Raw genomic sequence first — 22070 nt, forward strand, 5'->3', positions numbered from 1 at the left:
GAAATCAAAATGCATTATAGACCCACATGTAAAAAGCAAAACTCTAGAATTCCTAGAAGACAATAACACGGAAGAAAACCGAGATGACCTCTTTAGAAACATGACTTTCTAGATGTGACAGCAAAATCAAGATCATGAAAGGAATAACTGATAAGCTGGACTTCATTAACATTTTAAACTGCTGCTCCACAAGACACAATGTCAAGAGGATAAAAACACAAGCCACAGACTGGGAGAAAACATTTGCAAAAGGCACAGTTGATAAAGGAATAACAAATATACAAATACGCAAAGAAATCTTAAAACTAAACAACAAGAACACGCACAACCAGATTAAAAAATGGGGCAAACAACTTAACAGACATCTGGCCAAAGAAGACATAAAAATGGCAACTAAGAGTACGAGACGATGCTCCACATCATATGGCTCCAGGGAAATGCAAATTGAACAACAATGAGATATCACTACACACCTGTTAGAATAGTCAAAATATGGAACACTAACAACAGCAATTGCTGACAAGCATGTGGAGCAATGGAGACACTCATTCAGTATTGGTGGCAAGGCAAAACGGAACAGCCACTCTGGAAGGCAGTTTAGGGGTTTCTTACAAAACTAAGCATAACCCTTAACGTACGATCCAGCTTAACATACGCTCCTTGGTATTTACCCCAACGAGTTCAAAACTTACACGCAGATGAAAACCTGCGCACAAATGCTGATAGCAGCTTTACTCGTAATCGCCAAAAAGCGGAAGCAACCAAGATGTCCTGCACCAGATGAACGGCTGAACAAACCGTGGTACATCTAGTCAACGGCATATTATTCAGCGCTAAAAAGCAACGAGCTATCAAGCTGTGAAAAGAAACCTTACATGCATGTTACTTTGTGAAAGAAGCCAATCTGAAAAGGTTGCATACTGTATGAGGCCAACTATATGACATTCTGGAAGTGGCAAAATTGGGGCGACAGGAAGAGATCCGTGGTTGCCAGGAGTTGGCGGGGAGAAGGATGAATAGGCGGAGCACAAAGGATTTTTAGGGCAGTGAAAATACTCCATCGTTATGAAACTCTAATGACAGATTCATGTCATTCTACTTTTATCCAAACCCATAGAATGTATGACACCAAGAGTGAGTCGCAATGTAAACCATAAATCAGATAATATTCCATTATGGCTTTCATTTTCCAATTCTGGTAATCGTATTATGGTTACGGAAGTGAAAATTTTCTGATTTTGATCACTGTGCTGTGGTTAGGTGTCCCTGAAGGTAGAAAAATAAAACTGAAATATTCAGGAGTAAAGGGTATGTGGTCTGCATTTTCTCTCTAATGATTCAGGAATAGAGCCTAAGTGTGTAGGAAGGTGTGTGTCACGTGTGTGTCTATCAAACATCTTCTGCCTCAACTCACATAAAAATCAGGTCTAGATACAGGTATATTGAGAGAGAGAGCTCTTTCTATGTGTATATCTATATCTAAACGTATTTTCTTTCTCTCTCTCTCTTTCTATATATATCTATAGATCGATAGATCGATAGATAGATAGATTTATGTCTATATACCTACATATCCATATGATGGGAATAACAAAGGAAATGTGACAAAATGTTAACAATTGGAAATGTAAGTAAAGGGTATACTGGAGCTTTTGGAACCATTTGCGAGAAATTTCTGTATGTGTTGGAATATTGTTCAGTCTTAAAAAGAAATGAAATTCTGACACATGCTGCAACATGGATTGACTTTGAGGGCATTGTGCTAAATGAAATAACTAGTCACAAGAAGACAAATTTTGCATGATTCCACTGACATGACATACCTAGAGTAGTCAAACTCACAGAGACAGAAGGTAGAATGGTGGTTGCCAAGAGCTTGGGAAAGGGGCAACGGGGAGAGTAGTTTAATGTGTACAGAGTTTCAGTTTTGCAAGACGAGAAGAGTTCTGCAGGTTGGCTGCACAACAATATGAAGGTACCTAACGCTACAGAATGGCACACTTAAAAATGCTGAAGATGATCAATTTTAGGTTACATGCATTTACCACAATTTAGAAATCTGCATAAGTTTCGAATTCTTACAATGGAAAAAGTGTTTCAAAAATAGCTCTCCTGGTGCTTGTTCTGGTGAAAATGAGATTGGGGAAAAAAGGAGATAGTACAAAAAAGCTGACGTTGAAAAACCAAAAATTGTCTGTCTCAACTCATCCTACATCCAACCTATTCCACCAAGGAAACTTGAAAGTGCATTTAGAACAATGCCCCTTACTGAGTCTATGTCTTGATTTGCTCTGTCAACCTCCTGACTAAAGACTCAAAGGGCTATCTTCACTGGGTCTCTCCACACTCTGTCTGGAGTCGGCTCCCTGTTTTGTGGTCAGCTCTCACTCTTCTCAGCATTCACGTGGGAGAGGGAATATCGAGCTGCACAGACTCTCCAGCCCTTAAAAGCCCATATAGCGGCAGAGACAACATACCCTCTCCACATCCCAGACATCACCCCAAAAGATGTCCACATACCTGGGAATGCACAGTCTAGGAGTGCATCTCTAGAAAAGCCTACCTCTCTAGAAAGCTACAGTTGGTACGTCTACGGTTCACGATTGGAGTTTGTATTGGTTGCAGAGCCTCAAGCATGACCCCTCATTGCCTTGCCAGTGCTACTAGGATTGAGCCAAAACCATTCAGCAGAGCCTACAATGCCCTTCAAAACCTGACCCTGCCAGCCCTCATCCTTGTGGCGCACCTCTCTCTCCCTCAATCCTGTTCTCCAGTCCTGACCTCCTTTTATTTCCTCCCAAGAGCCATATGCCTTCCAACACTGCTCAATGACGTCAGAAAAAGAAGTGAGAGGTATAAGGACTGGACAGGAAAAATGAAAGTTATCGCTGTTTTCAGATGACATGACTAAGTACACGGAAAACTTTTGTTCCATGTAATAAGCACTTAAATGGTATTTATTACGTGCCAGACATCATCCTAAGTGTTTAACACTTATTTGGTCCTCATAACAAATCGTCACGGAGCCTGGAGAGTTGTTCCATGTTAACGTAAACACCAAGAAATGCAACAACATGTCATTTGAGATTTCCTACATGGGACAGTGATGTGACCAACTTATTTGAACAAGGATTCTGTGAATCTAAGAATATGATAAACATGACTTAGCTCAGTGGATCCGAAATTTTAGAAAAGATCTTAGAATCATTGTCCAGAATATTCCGCATTCCCATGGATCATGCCGCGTCTGCATTTCACTCACTCTCTCTCTCTCTCTCTCTCTCTCTCTCTCTCTCTCTCTCTCTCTGAGTATATACGTCACCTTTTGTTGGTGGTTCCATCACAGATTATTTCTGTCAGTTCATCGGGGTCATTTCTAAAGAATTAAAAGCATATATGATCAGACTCCAAGTGACTTCATAGAGTTACACTCTTGTTTGCAATTAGTTACAAGTAGTCTTCAAGTGGTAAACTGGTTGAACCCTAAAGAATTATGTGGGTGTTAGTTATTTGGAAACTAGTATTTTAATCTTCCCTAGAAATAGGGCTTTCTATAGTTGTAACGAAGATCTTCGGCCGGTCAAAAAGCCTAATGAATGAAGATATTGAAATACAATTCTTCACTACTGAACCTTACTCTCACGTGTAATTGCATCGAGGTTGAATTTAGCTCAAAATTCAACTCCAGGTTGTAGGCACACATTTCCCCAGCTCCTCCTAATTTCCTGATCCTCAACACCCTCCACCACATCCTGACCCTTCATGTATCATGTATGTCTTTTCTGTTCCTCATACAGGGTTCAGATGACTGCAGGTCTGAGGCACGGGCTCCCTCCACTATGACGGTGGCTTGGCATTCGGGACACCAGCTTCAGATGGTGGCAGAGCTCTGGAGGCTGAGGAAAGGAGCCGAGGTCTGTTGAGCTCCATTCTCTTCTGCTGAGAGCTCCACTGCTCCCTCTCCACTGCTACCGTCTCCTTGCTCCAAATAGGATTCTCTCCTCTCCTGGCCCACTCTAGCAGAGTCTTACACACAGGCATTCTGAGAGTTTCCTCAAAGCTTTGGCTACTACTTTCTAAGGCTCACAAACAAACCGTGAGTAAGAAGTCTCCCTCTTATGACTCCTCCTTCCTTTTGCCACCTAGGCCCAACAGGAAAGAAAGTTACCTACAGAAGCTTATAGTCTCTTACGGAAACCTGTTGTTGCCATCGATGCCCCCCGTACCTTTCACCACTCAGATCACTCATGTCAACTCACCCCATCTTGTCACTGTTGCCAGACGACATTCGGGAAGAATCCATAACCCTGCCATAGAGTAAAAAACAGGTACAAAAAATAGAGTCAGACATTTTGGAAGATAATCAGGTTCTTTTTCCCAACAGAATTGCAGCACACAAAAAGTAAAGTCACGAGGAAACACGACAGAAACAAAAGCATCCGTTTCAGGGTCCAGCACTGGAACCTCTGACACAGTTTCCGGGTTCTGTATGTGCGTGTGTGCGTGTCTGTGTGTCCCTGTGTGTATCCACTGGAAAGAGAATGAAGGGAACAAGGGAGACATAGCATTCATGATTAAACCTCCTTCCTTCTTCACCATTTTGTTTCTCCTTCATGCACTCTGGAATCAATTTGGGAAACGTGAGAGGGATCTGAGTGTGTCGGGATGGGGAGGTGCATCCAAGTAAGAGCTAACACAGAGATATAGATAGAAAGAGAATACACAAGAACAATGAACATACAGTGTCAGGGCCTAGTCCCTGGTTGTTATTTGGTAGGAAAGAAACAAGTAGGAAGGTCAAGGATGACCAAATGATGATTAAAAGATTTTCTGACCTGCGTGAAGACCATGCGTTTACAATGATTCTTTTTCTTTTTCTTTTTCTCTACAGTCCTTTCAGAAAACGTTATCTGGTTATATTATCCAAAATCAAGACTTTTCACCTCAAAACTGGCTTGGGTAATCTTTTCTCTATTTATCTTTTTCTTCATCTACAAAATAAGACACTTGCAAAATGCACTTTGAGTCTGTCACCTTCACAGTATCATGCTAATATTCAGCACTGCACAAATATTATTGATTTTTGGACAGCCTGCACTCTTCACCAAATTCTTTCAAATTTCATTAATTCTGTATCTGGCAACAATATACATTAGTATATATATCTTAAAGTTCAAATACACTTAAAGGTTCTCATCAAAGTAACACACCCTGATAATTTCCAGAGAAATCATGGGTTCCTATCAAGACGCCAAATGGTACGGCATGTTGCATCCTCCTCCCAAAACTTCAGAAGTCCTAAGGAACTATGCACCCCCAGAAATAACAAGAGTGACAACCCTGGGAAATGACAGAGGCCTGAAGGCTGTCTCTTAATTGGTGGGTAGCCTGGGATTAGGGGCAGTGGGTGGCAGCCTTGAGGGGCTCAGTGTGAGGGAAAATTTTAAGGACCGTTCTTGCCTCTCCCCTGAGTTGCTTGGAAGCGATCACTTTCCTTTCTCAGCAGAAACAAGTAGCAACCACCCAGATGTAGCTAGGATAAAAGTAGAGTAGCATTAGGTTAGCTGATGAAAGCAGGGAAGGGCTGAACAATCCTTGATCCTTCACTCCTCCACCTCCTCCGTCTCCCAAGCCCCAGGTGACAACCTCAAATGCCTCCTCAAATGCCGCTTTCCCCAAGAGCTCAAAGGTGACAGATCCTGACCACAGGAGTTGAGTGGTCACAGTGTTTCACGGTTTCTGAGACTGTCTGCGCCTGGGGCCATCACCTCCCCTCATACTAAACTTACTTAGAAAAACACACCTTAGGTCCTAGGTCTCAACAAAGGTGACTATATAATACAGCACCCAAGAGAGGACACTTCTGAGAGTGAAAAGGACACACTATTAATAATTATTCTGAGATAACAGCCACAGACTGAGATGGTCCCAAGCAAAACGTTAGCCCTTCTCTAATACAAGATGCCAGACAGAGTAGCCAACAGCCACAAGGAATGAAAGCTCACAAGTCAAAACAATTACATACCTGAGGAGTACAACGACTGAAAAAGAAATACAACAAAGTGAGCAACATATACCATTTGAAGTAGAACTACTGGAACATACTGGAACATAAGCATGACAAATACACTTAAAGATACAAGGGAAGATGTTAGTAGCACGAAGCGACAATGAGAAACCATAAGGAAAACCTCATGAGGAAATAGGTGTAAAAGTACGATTGTTAAAGACTTAAGTCGTGGGATAAATAGCAGTGTGGATACATGAGAACAGCAAATTATTTAGACATGGAAAATGACATTGAGAAACTCTCCCAGAAAACACAATAAAACAATAAAGTGAGAGAATATTTAAAAGAACAGCAGTGTGATATGGTGGGTAAAATAAGACATCTAACATCTGAAATAAACGAAATCCAAGACATCTAAGACGGAAAAAAAAGAAAACAGAGAAGAGGAAATATTCAAAAACTAATGAAGATAAATTTCACAAAGTTAAAGAAGGAAGTAAAAAATTATCTGTCAAGGATCCATGGAAATGAAGAGAAAATTCTAAAAGCTTCCAAAAAGAGCAAAGAAAATAAGAACAGACTGACACGATCTCTCTCTAGAGCAAACAGAACACATCTTGTTTGAGAGCACACAAGTGACATTTATGAAAACAGACAACATATTTGGACATAAACAAAGCATTAATAACGTGCGCGGGAGCAATATCATATAGATTTTCTCTGACCGTATCGCAACTGCAATAGCTTTTTAAAAGTCAACATAATATCAAAGAAGAAAAAAGTTGAAGGACTGACATGAGCCAATGTCAAAATTCACTATAAAGCTACAGCAATCAAGACAGTGTGGTACTGGCGAAAGAACAGACAAATGGACCAAAGGAGCAGAACAGAGAGCCTAGAAATAGATGCCCGTTAACATACTCCACCGTTCTTTGACAAAGGAGCACAGACCATACAATGGAGCAAAGACAGTCTTATCAACGAATGGTGCTGGAAGAACTGGACATCCACGTGCGAGACAATGAACGTGCACATGGACCTTTACACCTTTACAAAACGGAAATCAAAATGCATTATAGACCCACATGTAAAAAGCAAAACTCTAGAATTCCTAGAAGACAATAACACGGAAGAAAACCGAGATGACCTCTTTAGAAACATGACTTTCTAGATGTGACAGCAAAATCAAGATCATGAAAGGAATAACTGATAAGCTGGACTTCATTAACATTTTAAACTGCTGCTCCACAAGACACAATGTCAAGAGGATAAAAACACAAGCCACAGACTGGGAGAAAACATTTGCAAAAGGCACAGTTGATAAAGGAATAACAAATATACAAATACGCAAAGAAATCTTAAAACTAAACAACAAGAACACGCACAACCAGATTAAAAAATGGGGCAAACAACTTAACAGACATCTGGCCAAAGAAGACATAAAAATGGCAACTAAGAGTACGAGACGATGCTCCACATCATATGGCTCCAGGGAAATGCAAATTGAACAACAATGAGATACCACTACACACCTGTTAGAATAGTCAAAATATGGAACACTAACAACAGCAATTGCTGACAAGCATGTGGAGCAATGGAGACACTCATTCAGTATTGGTGGCAAGGCAAAACGGAACAGCCACTCTGGAAGGCAGTTTAGGGGTTTCTTACAAAACTAAGCATAACCCTTAACGTACGATCCAGCTTAACATACGCTCCTTGGTATTTACCCCAACGAGTTCAAAACTTACACGCAGATGAAAACCTGCGCACAAATGCTGATAGCAGCTTTACTCGTAATCGCCAAAAAGCGGAAGCAACCAAGATGTCCTGCACCAGATGAACGGCTGAACAAACCGTGGTACATCTAGTCAACGGCATATTATTCAGCGCTAAAAAGCAACGAGCTATCAAGCTGTGAAAAGAAACCTTACATGCATGTTACTTTGTGAAAGAAGCCAATCTGAAAAGGTTGCATACTGTATGAGGCCAACTATATGACATTCTGGAAGTGGCAAAATTGGGGCGACAGGAAGAGATCCGTGGTTGCCAGGAGTTGGCGGGGAGAAGGATGAATAGGCGGAGCACAAAGGATTTTTAGGGCAGTGAAAATACTCCATCGTTATGAAACTCTAATGACAGATTCATGTCATTCTACTTTTATCCAAACCCATAGAATGTATGACACCAAGAGTGAGTCGCAATGTAAACCATAAATCAGATAATATTCCATTATGGCTTTCATTTTCCAATTCTGGTAATCGTATTATGGTTACGGAAGTGAAAATTTTCTGATTTTGATCACTGTGCTGTGGTTAGGTGTCCCTGAAGGTAGAAAAATAAAACTGAAATATTCAGGAGTAAAGGGTATGTGGTCTGCATTTTCTCTCTAATGATTCAGGAATAGAGCCTAAGTGTGTAGGAAGGTGTGTGTCACGTGTGTGTCTATCAAACATCTTCTGCCTCAACTCACATAAAAATCAGGTCTAGATACAGGTATATTGAGAGAGAGAGCTCTTTCTATGTGTATATCTATATCTAAACGTATTTTCTTTCTCTCTCTCTCTTTCTATATATATCTATAGATCGATAGATCGATAGATAGATAGATTTATGTCTATATACCTACATATCCATATGATGGGAATAACAAAGGAAATGTGACAAAATGTTAACAATTGGAAATGTAAGTAAAGGGTATACTGGAGCTTTTGGAACCATTTGCGAGAAATTTCTGTATGTGTTGGAATATTGTTCAGTCTTAAAAAGAAATGAAATTCTGACACATGCTGCAACATGGATTGACTTTGAGGGCATTGTGCTAAATGAAATAACTAGTCACAAGAAGACAAATTTTGCATGATTCCACTGACATGACATACCTAGAGTAGTCAAACTCACAGAGACAGAAGGTAGAATGGTGGTTGCCAAGAGCTTGGGAAAGGGGCAACGGGGAGAGTAGTTTAATGTGTACAGAGTTTCAGTTTTGCAAGACGAGAAGAGTTCTGCAGGTTGGCTGCACAACAATATGAAGGTACCTAACGCTACAGAATGGCACACTTAAAAATGCTGAAGATGATCAATTTTAGGTTACATGCATTTACCACAATTTAGAAATCTGCATAAGTTTCGAATTCTTACAATGGAAAAAGTGTTTCAAAAATAGCTCTCCTGGTGCTTGTTCTGGTGAAAATGAGATTGGGGAAAAAAGGAGATAGTACAAAAAAGCTGACGTTGAAAAACCAAAAATTGTCTGTCTCAACTCATCCTACATCCAACCTATTCCACCAAGGAAACTTGAAAGTGCATTTAGAACAATGCCCCTTACTGAGTCTATGTCTTGATTTGCTCTGTCAACCTCCTGACTAAAGACTCAAAGGGCTATCTTCACTGGGTCTCTCCACACTCTGTCTGGAGTCGGCTCCCTGTTTTGTGGTCAGCTCTCACTCTTCTCAGCATTCACGTGGGAGAGGGAATATCGAGCTGCACAGACTCTCCAGCCCTTAAAAGCCCATATAGCGGCAGAGACAACATACCCTCTCCACATCCCAGACATCACCCCAAAAGATGTCCACATACCTGGGAATGCACAGTCTAGGAGTGCATCTCTAGAAAAGCCTACCTCTCTAGAAAGCTACAGTTGGTACGTCTACGGTTCACGATTGGAGTTTGTATTGGTTGCAGAGCCTCAAGCATGACCCCTCATTGCCTTGCCAGTGCTACTAGGATTGAGCCAAAACCATTCAGCAGAGCCTACAATGCCCTTCAAAACCTGACCCTGCCAGCCCTCATCCTTGTGGCGCACCTCTCTCTCCCTCAATCCTGTTCTCCAGTCCTGACCTCCTTTTATTTCCTCCCAAGAGCCATATGCCTTCCAACACTGCTCAATGACGTCAGAAAAAGAAGTGAGAGGTATAAGGACTGGACAGGAAAAATGAAAGTTATCGCTGTTTTCAGATGACATGACTAAGTACACGGAAAACTTTTGTTCCATGTAATAAGCACTTAAATGGTATTTATTACGTGCCAGACATCATCCTAAGTGTTTAACACTTATTTGGTCCTCATAACAAATCGTCACGGAGCCTGGAGAGTTGTTCCATGTTAACGTAAACACCAAGAAATGCAACAACATGTCATTTGAGATTTCCTACATGGGACAGTGATGTGACCAACTTATTTGAACAAGGATTCTGTGAATCTAAGAATATGATAAACATGACTTAGCTCAGTGGATCCGAAATTTTAGAAAAGATCTTAGAATCATTGTCCAGAATATTCCGCATTCCCATGGATCATGCCGCGTCTGCATTTCACTCACTCTCTCTCTCTCTCTCTCTCTCTCTCTCTCTCTCTCTCTCTCTCTCTGAGTATATACGTCACCTTTTGTTGGTGGTTCCATCACAGATTATTTCTGTCAGTTCATCGGGGTCATTTCTAAAGAATTAAAAGCATATATGATCAGACTCCAAGTGACTTCATAGAGTTACACTCTTGTTTGCAATTAGTTACAAGTAGTCTTCAAGTGGTAAACTGGTTGAACCCTAAAGAATTATGTGGGTGTTAGTTATTTGGAAACTAGTATTTTAATCTTCCCTAGAAATAGGGCTTTCTATAGTTGTAACGAAGATCTTCGGCCGGTCAAAAAGCCTAATGAATGAAGATATTGAAATACAATTCTTCACTACTGAACCTTACTCTCACGTGTAATTGCATCGAGGTTGAATTTAGCTCAAAATTCAACTCCAGGTTGTAGGCACACATTTCCCCAGCTCCTCCTAATTTCCTGATCCTCAACACCCTCCACCACATCCTGACCCTTCATGTATCATGTATGTCTTTTCTGTTCCTCATACAGGGTTCAGATGACTGCAGGTCTGAGGCACGGGCTCCCTCCACTATGACGGTGGCTTGGCATTCGGGACACCAGCTTCAGATGGTGGCAGAGCTCTGGAGGCTGAGGAAAGGAGCCAAGGTCTGTTGAGCTCCATTCTCTTCTGCTGAGAGCTCCACTGCTCCCTCTCCACTGCTACCGTCTCCTTGCTCCAAATAGGATTCTCTCCTCTCCTGGCCCACTCTAGCAGAGTCTTACACACAGGCATTCTGAGAGTTTCCTCAAAGCTTTGGCTACTACTTTCTAAGGCTCACAAACAAACCGTGAGTAAGAAGTCTCCCTCTTATGACTCCTCCTTCCTTTTGCCACCTAGGCCCAACAGGAAAGAAAGTTACCTACAGAAGCTTATAGTCTCTTACGGAAACCTGTTGTTGCCATCGATGCCCCCCGTACCTTTCACCACTCAGATCACTCATGTCAACTCACCCCATCTTGTCACTGTTGCCAGACGACATTCGGGAAGAATCCATAACCCTGCCATAGAGTAAAAAACAGGTACAAAAAATAGAGTCAGACATTTTGGAAGATAATCAGGTTCTTTTTCCCAACAGAATTGCAGCACACAAAAAGTAAAGTCACGAGGAAACACGACAGAAACAAAAGCATCCGTTTCAGGGTCCAGCACTGGAACCTCTGACACAGTTTCCGGGTTCTGTATGTGCGTGTGTGCGTGTCTGTGTGTCCCTGTGTGTATCCACTGGAAAGAGAATGAAGGGAACAAGGGAGACATAGCATTCATGATTAAACCTCCTTCCTTCTTCACCATTTTGTTTCTCCTTCATGCACTCTGGAATCAATTTGGGAAACGTGAGAGGGATCTGAGTGTGTCGGGATGGGGAGGTGCATCCAAGTAAGAGCTAACACAGAGATATAGATAGAAAGAGAATACACAAGAACAATGAACATACAGTGTCAGGGCCTAGTCCCTGGTTGTTATTTGGTAGGAAAGAAACAAGTAGGAAGGTCAAGGATGACCAAATGATGATTAAAAGATTTTCTGACCTGCGTGAAGACCATGCGTTTACAATGATTCTTTTTCTTTTTCTTTTTCTCTACAGTCCTTTCAGAAAACGTTATCTGGTTATATTATCCAAAATCAAGACTTTTCACCTCAAAACTGGCTTGGGTAATCTTTTCTCTATTTATCTTTTTCTTCATCTACAAAATAAGACACTTGCAAAATGCACTTTGAGTCTGTCACCTTCACAGTATCATGCTAATATTCAGCACTGCACAAATATTATTGATTTTTGGACAGCCTGCACTCTTCACCAAATTCTTTCAAATTTCATTAATTCTGTATCTGGCAACAATATACATTAGTATATATATCTTAAAGTTCAAATACACTTAAAGGTTCTCATCAAAGTAACACACCCTGATAATTTCCAGAGAAATCATGGGTTCCTATCAAGACGCCAAATGGTACGGCATGTTGCATCCTCCTCCCAAAACTTCAGAAGTCCTAAGGAACTATGCACCCCCAGAAATAACAAGAGTGACAACCCTGGGAAATGACAGAGGCCTGAAGGCTGTCTCTTAATTGGTGGGTAGCCTGGGATTAGGGGCAGTGGGTGGCAGCCTTGAGGGGTCAGTGTTAGGGAAAATTTTAAGGACCGTTCTTGCCTCTCCCCTGAGTTGCTTGGAAGCGATCACTTTCCTTTCTCAGCAGAAACAAGTAGCAACCACCCAGATGTAGCTAGGATAAAATTAGAGTAGCATTAGGTTAGCTGATGAAAGCAGGGAAGGGCTGAACAATCCTTGATCCTTCACTCCTCCACCTCCTCCGTCTCCAAAGCCCCAGGTGACAACCTCAAATGCCTCCTCAAATGCTGCTTTCCTCAGGAGCTCAAAGGTGACATATCCTGACCACAGGAGTTGAGTGGTCACAGTGTTTCACGGTTTCTGAGACTGTGTGTGCCTGGGGCCATCACCTCCCCTCATATTAAATTTACTGAGAAAATCAGACCTTAGAGCTAGCCTTGATGGCCTCATGGTTAAAGTTCAGCACTCACCGCTTCGGCGGTGTGGGTTCACTGTCCAGTCTCAGAACCACATCACTCGTCTGTCAATCAGACATCATTTAAACTGTCATCATCTCAAGGAGATCTTTCCTGACCCTCAACCAGAAGTAGGCTTACACTCACTCCCTATCACTTGTTTAATTTTCAACAGGACTTCTCATTACTGCTTGGTTTTCATTTACTAATTTGTTTTCAGTCTTTTACACCTCTTCTGCCCAAATGTAGACTTCAAGAGAACAAAGACCTTGTCTCTGCTTCTTAATCTATATCATTAGCACATATATTGATGCCAGGTGCATAGTAGGTGCTCACTATATTCTTCTTAAGTGAATTATTAATAAAGTACTAATAAAATAATTAATTTTCTGATACATTCACTGCAGATTTCCCTTTAAAATGTGTTGCCCAAGTTATACTTAAAATATTAATTTATTCAGAACTTTGATTACTCACATATGGGAATGTTTAAACAGAGGAAACTGTATCTGTAGGATTCTCAGATTGGAAATAAGACTAAAAAAATGACCCAGAAATGAGTTCAATTAAGAAAAACCTATTATTCTACAGAAAACCCTAAGTCAGAAAACCATCTGGCACTGTACAATTTTGTCCTCAGATTTGTTTTTTTTTAATTTTTTATTAAGATTATGATTGTTTACAACCTTGGGAAATTTCAGTTGTACATTATTGTTAGTCATGTTGGAGGTGCACCACTTCACCCTTTGTGCCCTCCCCCCACCAACCCCCTTTCCCCTGGTAACCACCGATCAGTTCTCTTTGTCTCTATGTTTAACTTCCACCTATGAGTGGAGTCATACAGAGTTCGTCTTTCTCTATCTGGCTTATTTCACTTAACATAACACCTTCAAGTTCCATCTATGTTGGTGTGAATGGGACAATTTTATCTTTTTTTCTGGCTGAGTAGTATTCCATTGTATATATATATACATACCATATCTTCTTTATCCAATCATCAGTTGATGGGCATTTAGGTTGCTTCCACATCTTGGCTATTGTAAATAATGCTGTGATGAACATTGGGGTGCATGGGACTTTTGGAATTGCTGATTTCAAGTTCTTTGGATAGATACACAGTAGTGATATGGCTGGGTCATAAGGTATTTCTATTTTTAATTTTTTGAGAAATCTCCATACTGTTTTCCATAGTGGCTGCACTAGTTTGCATTCCCACCAACAGTGTATGAGGGTTCCTTTTTCTCTACAACCTCTCCAACATTTGTCACTTTTTGTTTTGGTTATTTTTACCATTCTAACAGGTATAAGGTGATATCTTATTGTAGTTTTGATTTGCATTTCCCTGATGATCAGCGATCATGACCATCGTTTCATGTGTCTACTGGCCATCCGTATATCTTCTTTGGAGAAATGTCTGTTCATGACCCCTGCCCATTTTTGATCGGGTTGTTTGATTTTTTGTTGTTGAGCTGTGTGAGTTCTCTATATATTATGGAGATTAACCCTTTGTCGGGTAAGTAACTTGTAAATATTTTTTCCCAACTAGTGGGCTGTTTTTTTGTTTCAATCCTGTTTTCCCCTGCCTTGAAGAAGCTCTTTAGTCTGATGAAGTCCCATTTGTTTATTCTTTCTATTGTTTCCCTCATGTGAGGAGTTATGGTGTGTGAAAAGATCCTTTTGATACTGATGTCAAAGAATGTACTGCCTATATTCTCTTCTAGAAGACATTGTTTCAGGTGTAATCTTTAGGTCTTTGATCAATTTGGAGTTTATTTTTGTGAACGGTGAAAAAGAATGGTCAATTTTCATTCTTTTACATGTGGATTTCCAGTTTTCCCAGCACCATTTGTTAAAGAGACTTTCTTTTCTCCATTGTAGGCCCTCAGCTCCCTTGTCAAAGATTAGCTGTCCCCTCAGATTTGTTTTAATGACTTCTGTTGACACTGTGGGAGTCAAAGCCTCCAGCTAAGCATAATGAAACCTAGCAGAAGTATAGAACTTTGTCTTCTTGCTGTAACATACAATTTCTAAATAGTTATCTGAGAATCTAGACATAAAAGATTGTCTAACGCTCTGCTTGAAAATCTCTTGCTTAGTAAGCAACATAAAAATGTGCTAATCCTTCACAGAAAAACATGATGACCATCAAAAGAAAATCTCTTACTGTGCCGTCACCCTCAGTCTGCATGTCAGATGTCACACTCTGAACCAAGAATCCACGAAAACTGAATGGGAATAGTCAGCTGCATGCGTAACTGACTACAGATGATGTGTAAATGCATGATGGATGGAAGCGAAGTACCATTCAAATCTTCCAAAGTAACTAGGGGGTCTTCTGGTCTCAGCAAGGAAACTAAAAATAATGCCAAATCATCTGTGATCTAACTAATGGTAACATGCAGGTTCTAATGTCATGTAAGGAAGCAGAGCCAATATGCAGTCAGGGGAAGAACTCCCAAAGATTTCATGTTGGTCAGTATACCAAGAGCTCCAACCAGGCTGACAGACATTTCCTGGACCACTTGCAAGGTGAGGCCCAACAGGAAGAAAGGGCACAGAACGTCCTTGAGATCACTCAACTGCGTTTATCCTGACTATCCTCATCAACAAAACTTGACTGGGTTTTCTAAGGAGAAATTTATTCTGGGAAGAGAATGTGCCAACCAACTGTAATGAGCATTCTATCCCCTTCCAACTACACACCAGACTGAAATTAATAAACTGGGATTCTAACATGTCGGTTAATATCAGTTAGTGTGCCTGGAAAATGTGAACATGTAAAGCGGAGTAGCAGATGCTCAGTATGTAGTGTCTATCAAATGTAACTGGCAAGCCAATTTGTTTCATCAAGCAACCAACCTGTGTCTAATCCTCTCTACCATTACTCAACACAATAGAGATAGGACTCATGCAACAGCTGTGTGACATTTAAAAGAGGAGGCACTTGATCCGAAAGCGGTATTCAAACTTTCATCTTTCCTTTAAAAAGGCACAAAATTATTTGCTATCATCTCACATGAAAGATTTTTACAGTATTTTAAGAGTTTGCATTCAAATGTCTTTAGAAAGAGTCGTAAGAATAGTCATACACTAAGAAAATGAATGCTGAAATTTTAGAACAACTAGATATTTTAACCTCATAACTTACTTTTTATTAACTGAATCATCTCTCTCTCATTTCAAAAGTATCTAAAAGTAGGTTTTAGACATTGTATTAGGTCTTCCTGGTGACAACTGAAATGTTTGGAGATTCCATTTTTCCATCATTTCAATATATCTGTCTTTTAAACATTTTTTTGCATTGAAAAGTTTTCTTCAGTGGGCTTTTGGACATCACACATGCTTAGTAAGCATCAAGTCTGCAAATGATCTTAAGACAAATGTCACAGGAAATGCCTTCTACAAGACATGTTTCAATGACCACACCAGCATTTGCTCTTATGGCATCCTTGGGTCACATACAATATATTAATAAGTGCATTTCCCAATGTGTATGTAATGGAAGAGTAGCTTGAGGAGATATTAATAGGATTTAATAATAATAATAGCACTTACGTGCTAGGTACTATTATAAATACTTTACATAAAATAATTCATTTAATTTTCACAATAATCCCATGGAGGTATATAGTATTATCATCCCCATTTTATAGATGAGAGAAATGGGCTACAGAGATGGTGAGTAACTTGCCCATCATCACCAGCCTGAAATGGTAGAGCTGAGATCTGAATCCATCTGTTAATGAATCCATGCTCTTAGCCACAACACTTTCCTAACTCTCCAAATGTTCAATAAAATTAAGAAATTATTGATTGCACACATTTTTTTGTGTGTAGGACTTGTATACTAATAAGCATTGTGATTATCTGAGAGAGACCAGAGTATGCAAAGATTCCTGAACTTATTTGACCACAAAAACCTCTTTCTCACAGTGGAAATACGTGAGGAACACATTTTAGAAACACTGTATCAAATGGTTTTTCTTTATTCCACCCTACAAACCAATTTTGGACTCTAATCAATAGCTTAGAACTCTAAGCACAGATAGATTATGTTATTCTTGCAAACTGTCTGGAAAGAAGAGCTAGACTATGGGTCATCAAACCCCTTGGCCTGGGCTGATGGTCCATGAAAGGAGCAGTCCCAGTTTTAGATGGGTGTACTGATGCCCATGAAGCATGGCTCATAGAAGTCCCTTCAGGCCTTAAGAGAAAAGATTACCTCAAAAAGAAAGACCTCTATATGTATCAGTTGCTTTTCAACAGGAAGACTACCAGGATTGACTGTGCAGAATACACTAATAAATTACATCAGGGAAAAATATTTGGGTGACCAAAAAGGTAAGAATTTGAGTTTCTGACATAGGTAGCCTATTGAATGATTACTGGATTTTCCAGACGGCTTCTGAGAAAGAGAACTGGCAGATACACAAATTACCCCTGAGATCCAGATGACAGGCCAGGACTGCTAAGAATGTTGCTTGGGGCACCAATCTACCCACAGGGCATGAGCTGTCCCTAGATATTACCTGAACTCCTTTCAAGGAGAGTAGTATATGAAACCTGAAAGCCTAGCTTGATAAACTGCTTGGGGACATAGATGTGACTCCTTCATGGGACATGAGTAAGCAGGTAGCTAAACTGCCTTCTAAGGAAAGTGGGTTTTGCAAACTGACCTAAACTAACTTGGGCATGCACAATTCTTAGGTGCTTTTTGGTAGGAGGAGCCACAGTAGAAATCTAGGGTAGTTGAAGAGTAGCTACACCTTTAAGTCATGCTACCAGGTTACAACAAAAGCAGGTCTTAGACAAAATATGCCATACATACAGACATTCATTTAATGAAACATTCAGTAGTAAGCAGGCACAACCATTTGTAAGCTGTCTGTCCTTTTAGGTCCTCCAAACATCACCTTATATGAAAGGCTCATTTCCAATAGATACCCCATATTCTAGATGCTGAAATCTTTCTCAACCAATGGCTTGAGACACTATAAGGATAAAGCCTCTGGTGTCATCCCTAAGTGTATATATACTACAAGCCTCACTCATTTGATTCTGATAACCTGTTGATGCAAGAGTGGGCTGTCCCTAAAATATTTCAGCCAATTCCACAGATCTTGAATATTCCTACAATTCCAACATCTATCATGCTGATTTGCACACCACTAATGTCACTAAGAAAAATTCATTTGTGACCTTCACTGTGGGAATTAACAGTGTTTCAGGTGTTGATCAAGATGGGACAACGGAAGCCGTTGCAGTGGCCTTCTCTGGAAAATGGCTTCCTGAGTTGAACACTAGCTCACCATCCATGGACAGAGCAACCAGTCACCCCTGGAGGAGCTTAAAGGGACCATGACTGGCACATGCATTTTATTACTGGCACACTGCCTAAGCTGTGCTATTTTTAAGGAAATTACAGGCATAAAACAAGGTCTTTAAATTCTGAGTTTGACAAATTTCATTTGCATACAGTCTACATCTATTATGAAAGAAGGGGCGCATGTATTCCCTATTCGATTAACCAAGGCTGAGAATTATGTTTAAAATTCAGTGAATTTGAATCTTATCACTTACGTATTACTTCTGCAACAGCTGAACCAGCGATCTGAACTATTCCTCTTCATAGTATTGTTGCAGTCATGTGGTTGAATTTACTCTAAATCAATCTAAGAAAAGGAAAAGCATGCATTTTTATATTCAATTAGTTTAAAACACAAATGATATTCCCAACTTAGAAAGAAAGTCACACATAGAACTTACTAGGTATAGATCAGCATTTCTAAAGTTTTGAATCCACAAACATGAAATCTACAATACTGTGCAATTTTATCAATCCTGTGAAATAGGCATTGTGTACTTGCCCTCAGTATTTTATTTTAGTTCAAGAAATAGAGGAAAACATTTTTTGAATGTTCAATAAAATTCAAGTTTGGCTCAAGTATAGGGCGCTTTAAAGATTGTTCACTTGCTACACAGGACCCAGAAAGTGAAACAAAACCCGTTTCAAACCAATTTTACATCATCATAGTGATTCACGATATTTTAACCCTGAAATAGTCTGTAGAATAAATCAAAGGACTAGGAAAGCAAAGACATGTGCCTCTCAACATTTCACAGAGCAGATTTATGTCATGTAAGAAAACTGGAAGTCACTAGAGAGTAAAAAGACACTACCAAGTACACTGTCAAGTTAATCAGTAGCAACATTATATCTACACTGAAAAACGTGCCACAAGCACCTAAACTCTGGGCAAGGAGAGAAAAGTGAAAACAAATAGAAAAATACTTTTAAAAGACAGATTAATTTGGGCATAAATGTTGATTTTGAGTATTGGGCTTGGGGCCCAAAAGAACACCAGTAAATGCCATACTTTCAAGGGATACCAGCTCATGCGCAATGAAACAGTAATCTCAAAGCTCCGAGGCCACTGCCATCTGTTCCAGAGAGGCGGCCCAGAGAACCAGGAAGGGCCAACGGAGAGCTGGATTTCTTGGGGGTAACCCTCCCCTACAAACCCAAGATTCGCTTACCTGTCGATAAGCTGCTTTCGATGAGGCGCTGCAGCTCACAAGGGGCTGGGGCAGAAGGGTAGAGGGGCCGAGGGGCAGAGGGGCGGTGGGACGGTGGGGCCGTAGGGTGCAGGACTCAGATATTTGACTTGGGTACAACTTTTCCTAAATGGGAGAGAACTTAACTTGAAATCCTAGTAGTAGTTTTCTCTCCTGTTGTCTTTCGGGATAATGCCTTTTCTTCTTTTTCATTCTTTTTAATTTTTAATTTCCCAAAACCAAGCCCGTTAAGTCATCTTGGCCCAATTCCCGGCCTGCAACAAGGTTACTGCTACTTGGTCCTACATCCACCTAGTTGTCCCCAGTCCCCCAAGGGTGAGGGGGCTCGGGGAGGTCTCTGCGTGGGAGAGAAATGTTAATTAATGCTCCCCATAGATGAGCGCAAGGCAAACCTTCCTGTCTTTGGGCCCCAGAGCCCCCCATCCTGCCCCTTCTCTCCACCCTTCTTCCCCTCCGTAACCCAGCCGCCTCTAAAATGTTACACTCTAACTCTCTGAGGATGAGAGGGCAATATAGTGGGCAGAGGATGGGATGGGATGTCCTTGTCCAGAGACCCCCATCCTTAGGTCTTTACCTGTGCTGGGTACAAGCCAGTACTGAAACAAGAACTCCATCTCCATGGCAGTGCCAAAGAATAGATTCTTGACATTCCTGAGATCATAATAGAGTGAGGAATAGAATGAACTGGGTTCTAGACTGCAGGGACTTAAAGACACACGCACACAACATATAATTTCACTCATATGTGGAAGATAAACAAACACACGGATAAGGAGAACAGATTAGTTGTCACCAGAGGGGATGAGCATGGGGGGAGGATGAAAGGGGTAAAGGGGCACATATGTATGGTAATGGATAAAAACTAGACTATTGGTGGTGAACACCTGCAGTCTATACAGAAACTGATATATAATAATGTACAACTGAAATTTACACAGTTATAGGCCAATATAACTTCAATAAAATAAGTTTTTTTAAAAAACAAATAACAGACACACAGACGCTGTTCTTCTTAAAGAAATGTTGGGAGGGAGGGGTACCAAGATCAAAGATCCCAGGATAATAATCTCAGAGTAGACTCTCACCTGTTACTTTTTTTGTTTTTGTTTTTTGCATCTGATGGAGGGGATGCATCTTATATATTTTGAGTCTGAAGAAGGTTACCATAAGTTTTTGGCTTTCCCTGTGGATTGAAGAGAATGACCAGAGGGCTCAATGTTTTCCAGCTAATATTAAATTTGACTAAAATAGGCAAGGTTAATACAAGACTCAGGAAAAAATCATTTCATTTACTCAGGCTATGATTTCACAGGATTGAAAGAAAGCAATCAAATATTACGTGTAAATCAAAAATACACCCATATTCCTAGTACAGTAAAGCTGAAAGGCAGAAGCACATGCTAAACAAATGAAAACAAATATGGAAATAAAGATTTAAAAATATAGATAAAGCATTAGAAATTTCTGTTTGGAAATTACGATATAAAAATTACCACAAAAAGAGGAATAAATAAAGACAGTTAAGTTTGACAGTCTGTATTGGTACATGTTCTGGTATTGAGTAAATGGCCACAGTTGAAGACATGGGAAAAAAAAGATTAAAGTCATATTTATTTAGTATTTCTCTAAAGCACTTTGCAAGATACAAAAATGAATAAAACGGTCACTGACTTAAGTGTCAGGTTGATGACTTAAAGGCCAGATCATTTTGAAATATGCTCAGAGCATTCTATTCTCTGTGAGAAAGACCTGCCCTAAAGAGAAACTACTCTATCAGAGCCTCATCTGGCCTAGGGGGAGGGTAATAAGAGAACCCAATCCCCCTCTAGCCTTCCTGTCTCATATAAGAGGATGAAAAAAAGGCCAAGAAACTCTTCTGAAGGTCACAGCCCTTGCTTCTTTCTATGTCTCTAAATTTTTTGTTGAAAACTGGACTTTTTGAAGACTAGAAGAGGGGCTGGCCTGGTGATACAGTGGTTAAGTTTGCACGATCTGCTTCAGAAGCCTGGGGTTTTGGGTTCCTAGGTGTGGACCTACACACCATTCATCAAGCCATGCTGAGGTGGCATCCCACATACAAAATAGAGGAAGACTGGCACAGATGTTAGCTCAGGGCCAATCTTCCTCACTGAAAAATAAAAAAGAATACTAACAACTGGAAATCAGACTTTTCCCTTTCCTCAGGGTTTATTGATGCTGTTTTTTTGTGTGTTTGTTTAATGACTTTCCTGAACTACTTCTGTAAACTCTCTATTCTCTGTGCAGTGTGACCACTAAAGTCAGTTTGATTTGCATAATGGTCAGCTAATAATTGGACAGAGATTCCCTCAGATGTCTGGAATCACTAAGTCTCTCAGTTGTTAAGAAGGAGCTTTGTGTGCACGTTAGAGTATGCCTTCAACATTTAGCCAAAAAGTTTACAACTCCACCATAACCTTCATTTTCTTCTTGAGCATAGCCTCAAGGTTAGCCAGAGGTGAGAGCTTTGGGCCTTTTCACATCTTTCCTAAGTATGCAAAGTCCTGGACACGTGCACATCCCAAGATGTACAGGTGTCCTTCTAGATTCCTGGGAATGTGTTGCAGTTTTT

General features: G+C 40.4%; 1 protein-coding gene and 1 long non-coding RNA gene across 3 annotated transcripts in view; one reads left to right on the top strand and one right to left on the bottom strand.

Moving 5' to 3' along the window:
- LOC138918366 (phosphatidylinositol 3,4,5-trisphosphate 3-phosphatase TPTE2-like) overlaps nucleotides 1–22070 on the bottom strand; it is a 257717-nt gene that overhangs the window by 229786 nt on the left and 5861 nt on the right. For both annotated transcript variants that reach the window (XM_070239618.1, XM_070239617.1), the window contains 4 exons: nucleotides 20566–20663; nucleotides 20055–20131; nucleotides 19442–19585; nucleotides 18485–18576 (listed from right to left, as the gene is read on the bottom strand). In XM_070239618.1, the coding sequence (XP_070095719.1) occupies nucleotides 18485–18534 (50 nt within the window). In that variant the 5' untranslated portion in view covers nucleotides 18535–18576; nucleotides 19442–19585; nucleotides 20055–20131; nucleotides 20566–20663. The remainder of the gene's footprint in view (nucleotides 1–18484; nucleotides 18577–19441; nucleotides 19586–20054; nucleotides 20132–20565; nucleotides 20664–22070) is intronic.
- On the top strand, nucleotides 14206–15639 carry LOC138918389 (uncharacterized). Its single transcript, XR_011427714.1, has 2 exons — nucleotides 14206–14417; nucleotides 15034–15639. It is a non-coding gene; the product is annotated as an uncharacterized lncRNA (long non-coding RNA).

Source organism: Equus caballus, chromosome 17 (genome assembly GCF_041296265.1).
Source record: "Equus caballus isolate H_3958 breed thoroughbred chromosome 17, TB-T2T, whole genome shotgun sequence".
Lineage (NCBI taxonomy): Eukaryota > Metazoa > Chordata > Mammalia > Perissodactyla > Equidae > Equus > Equus caballus.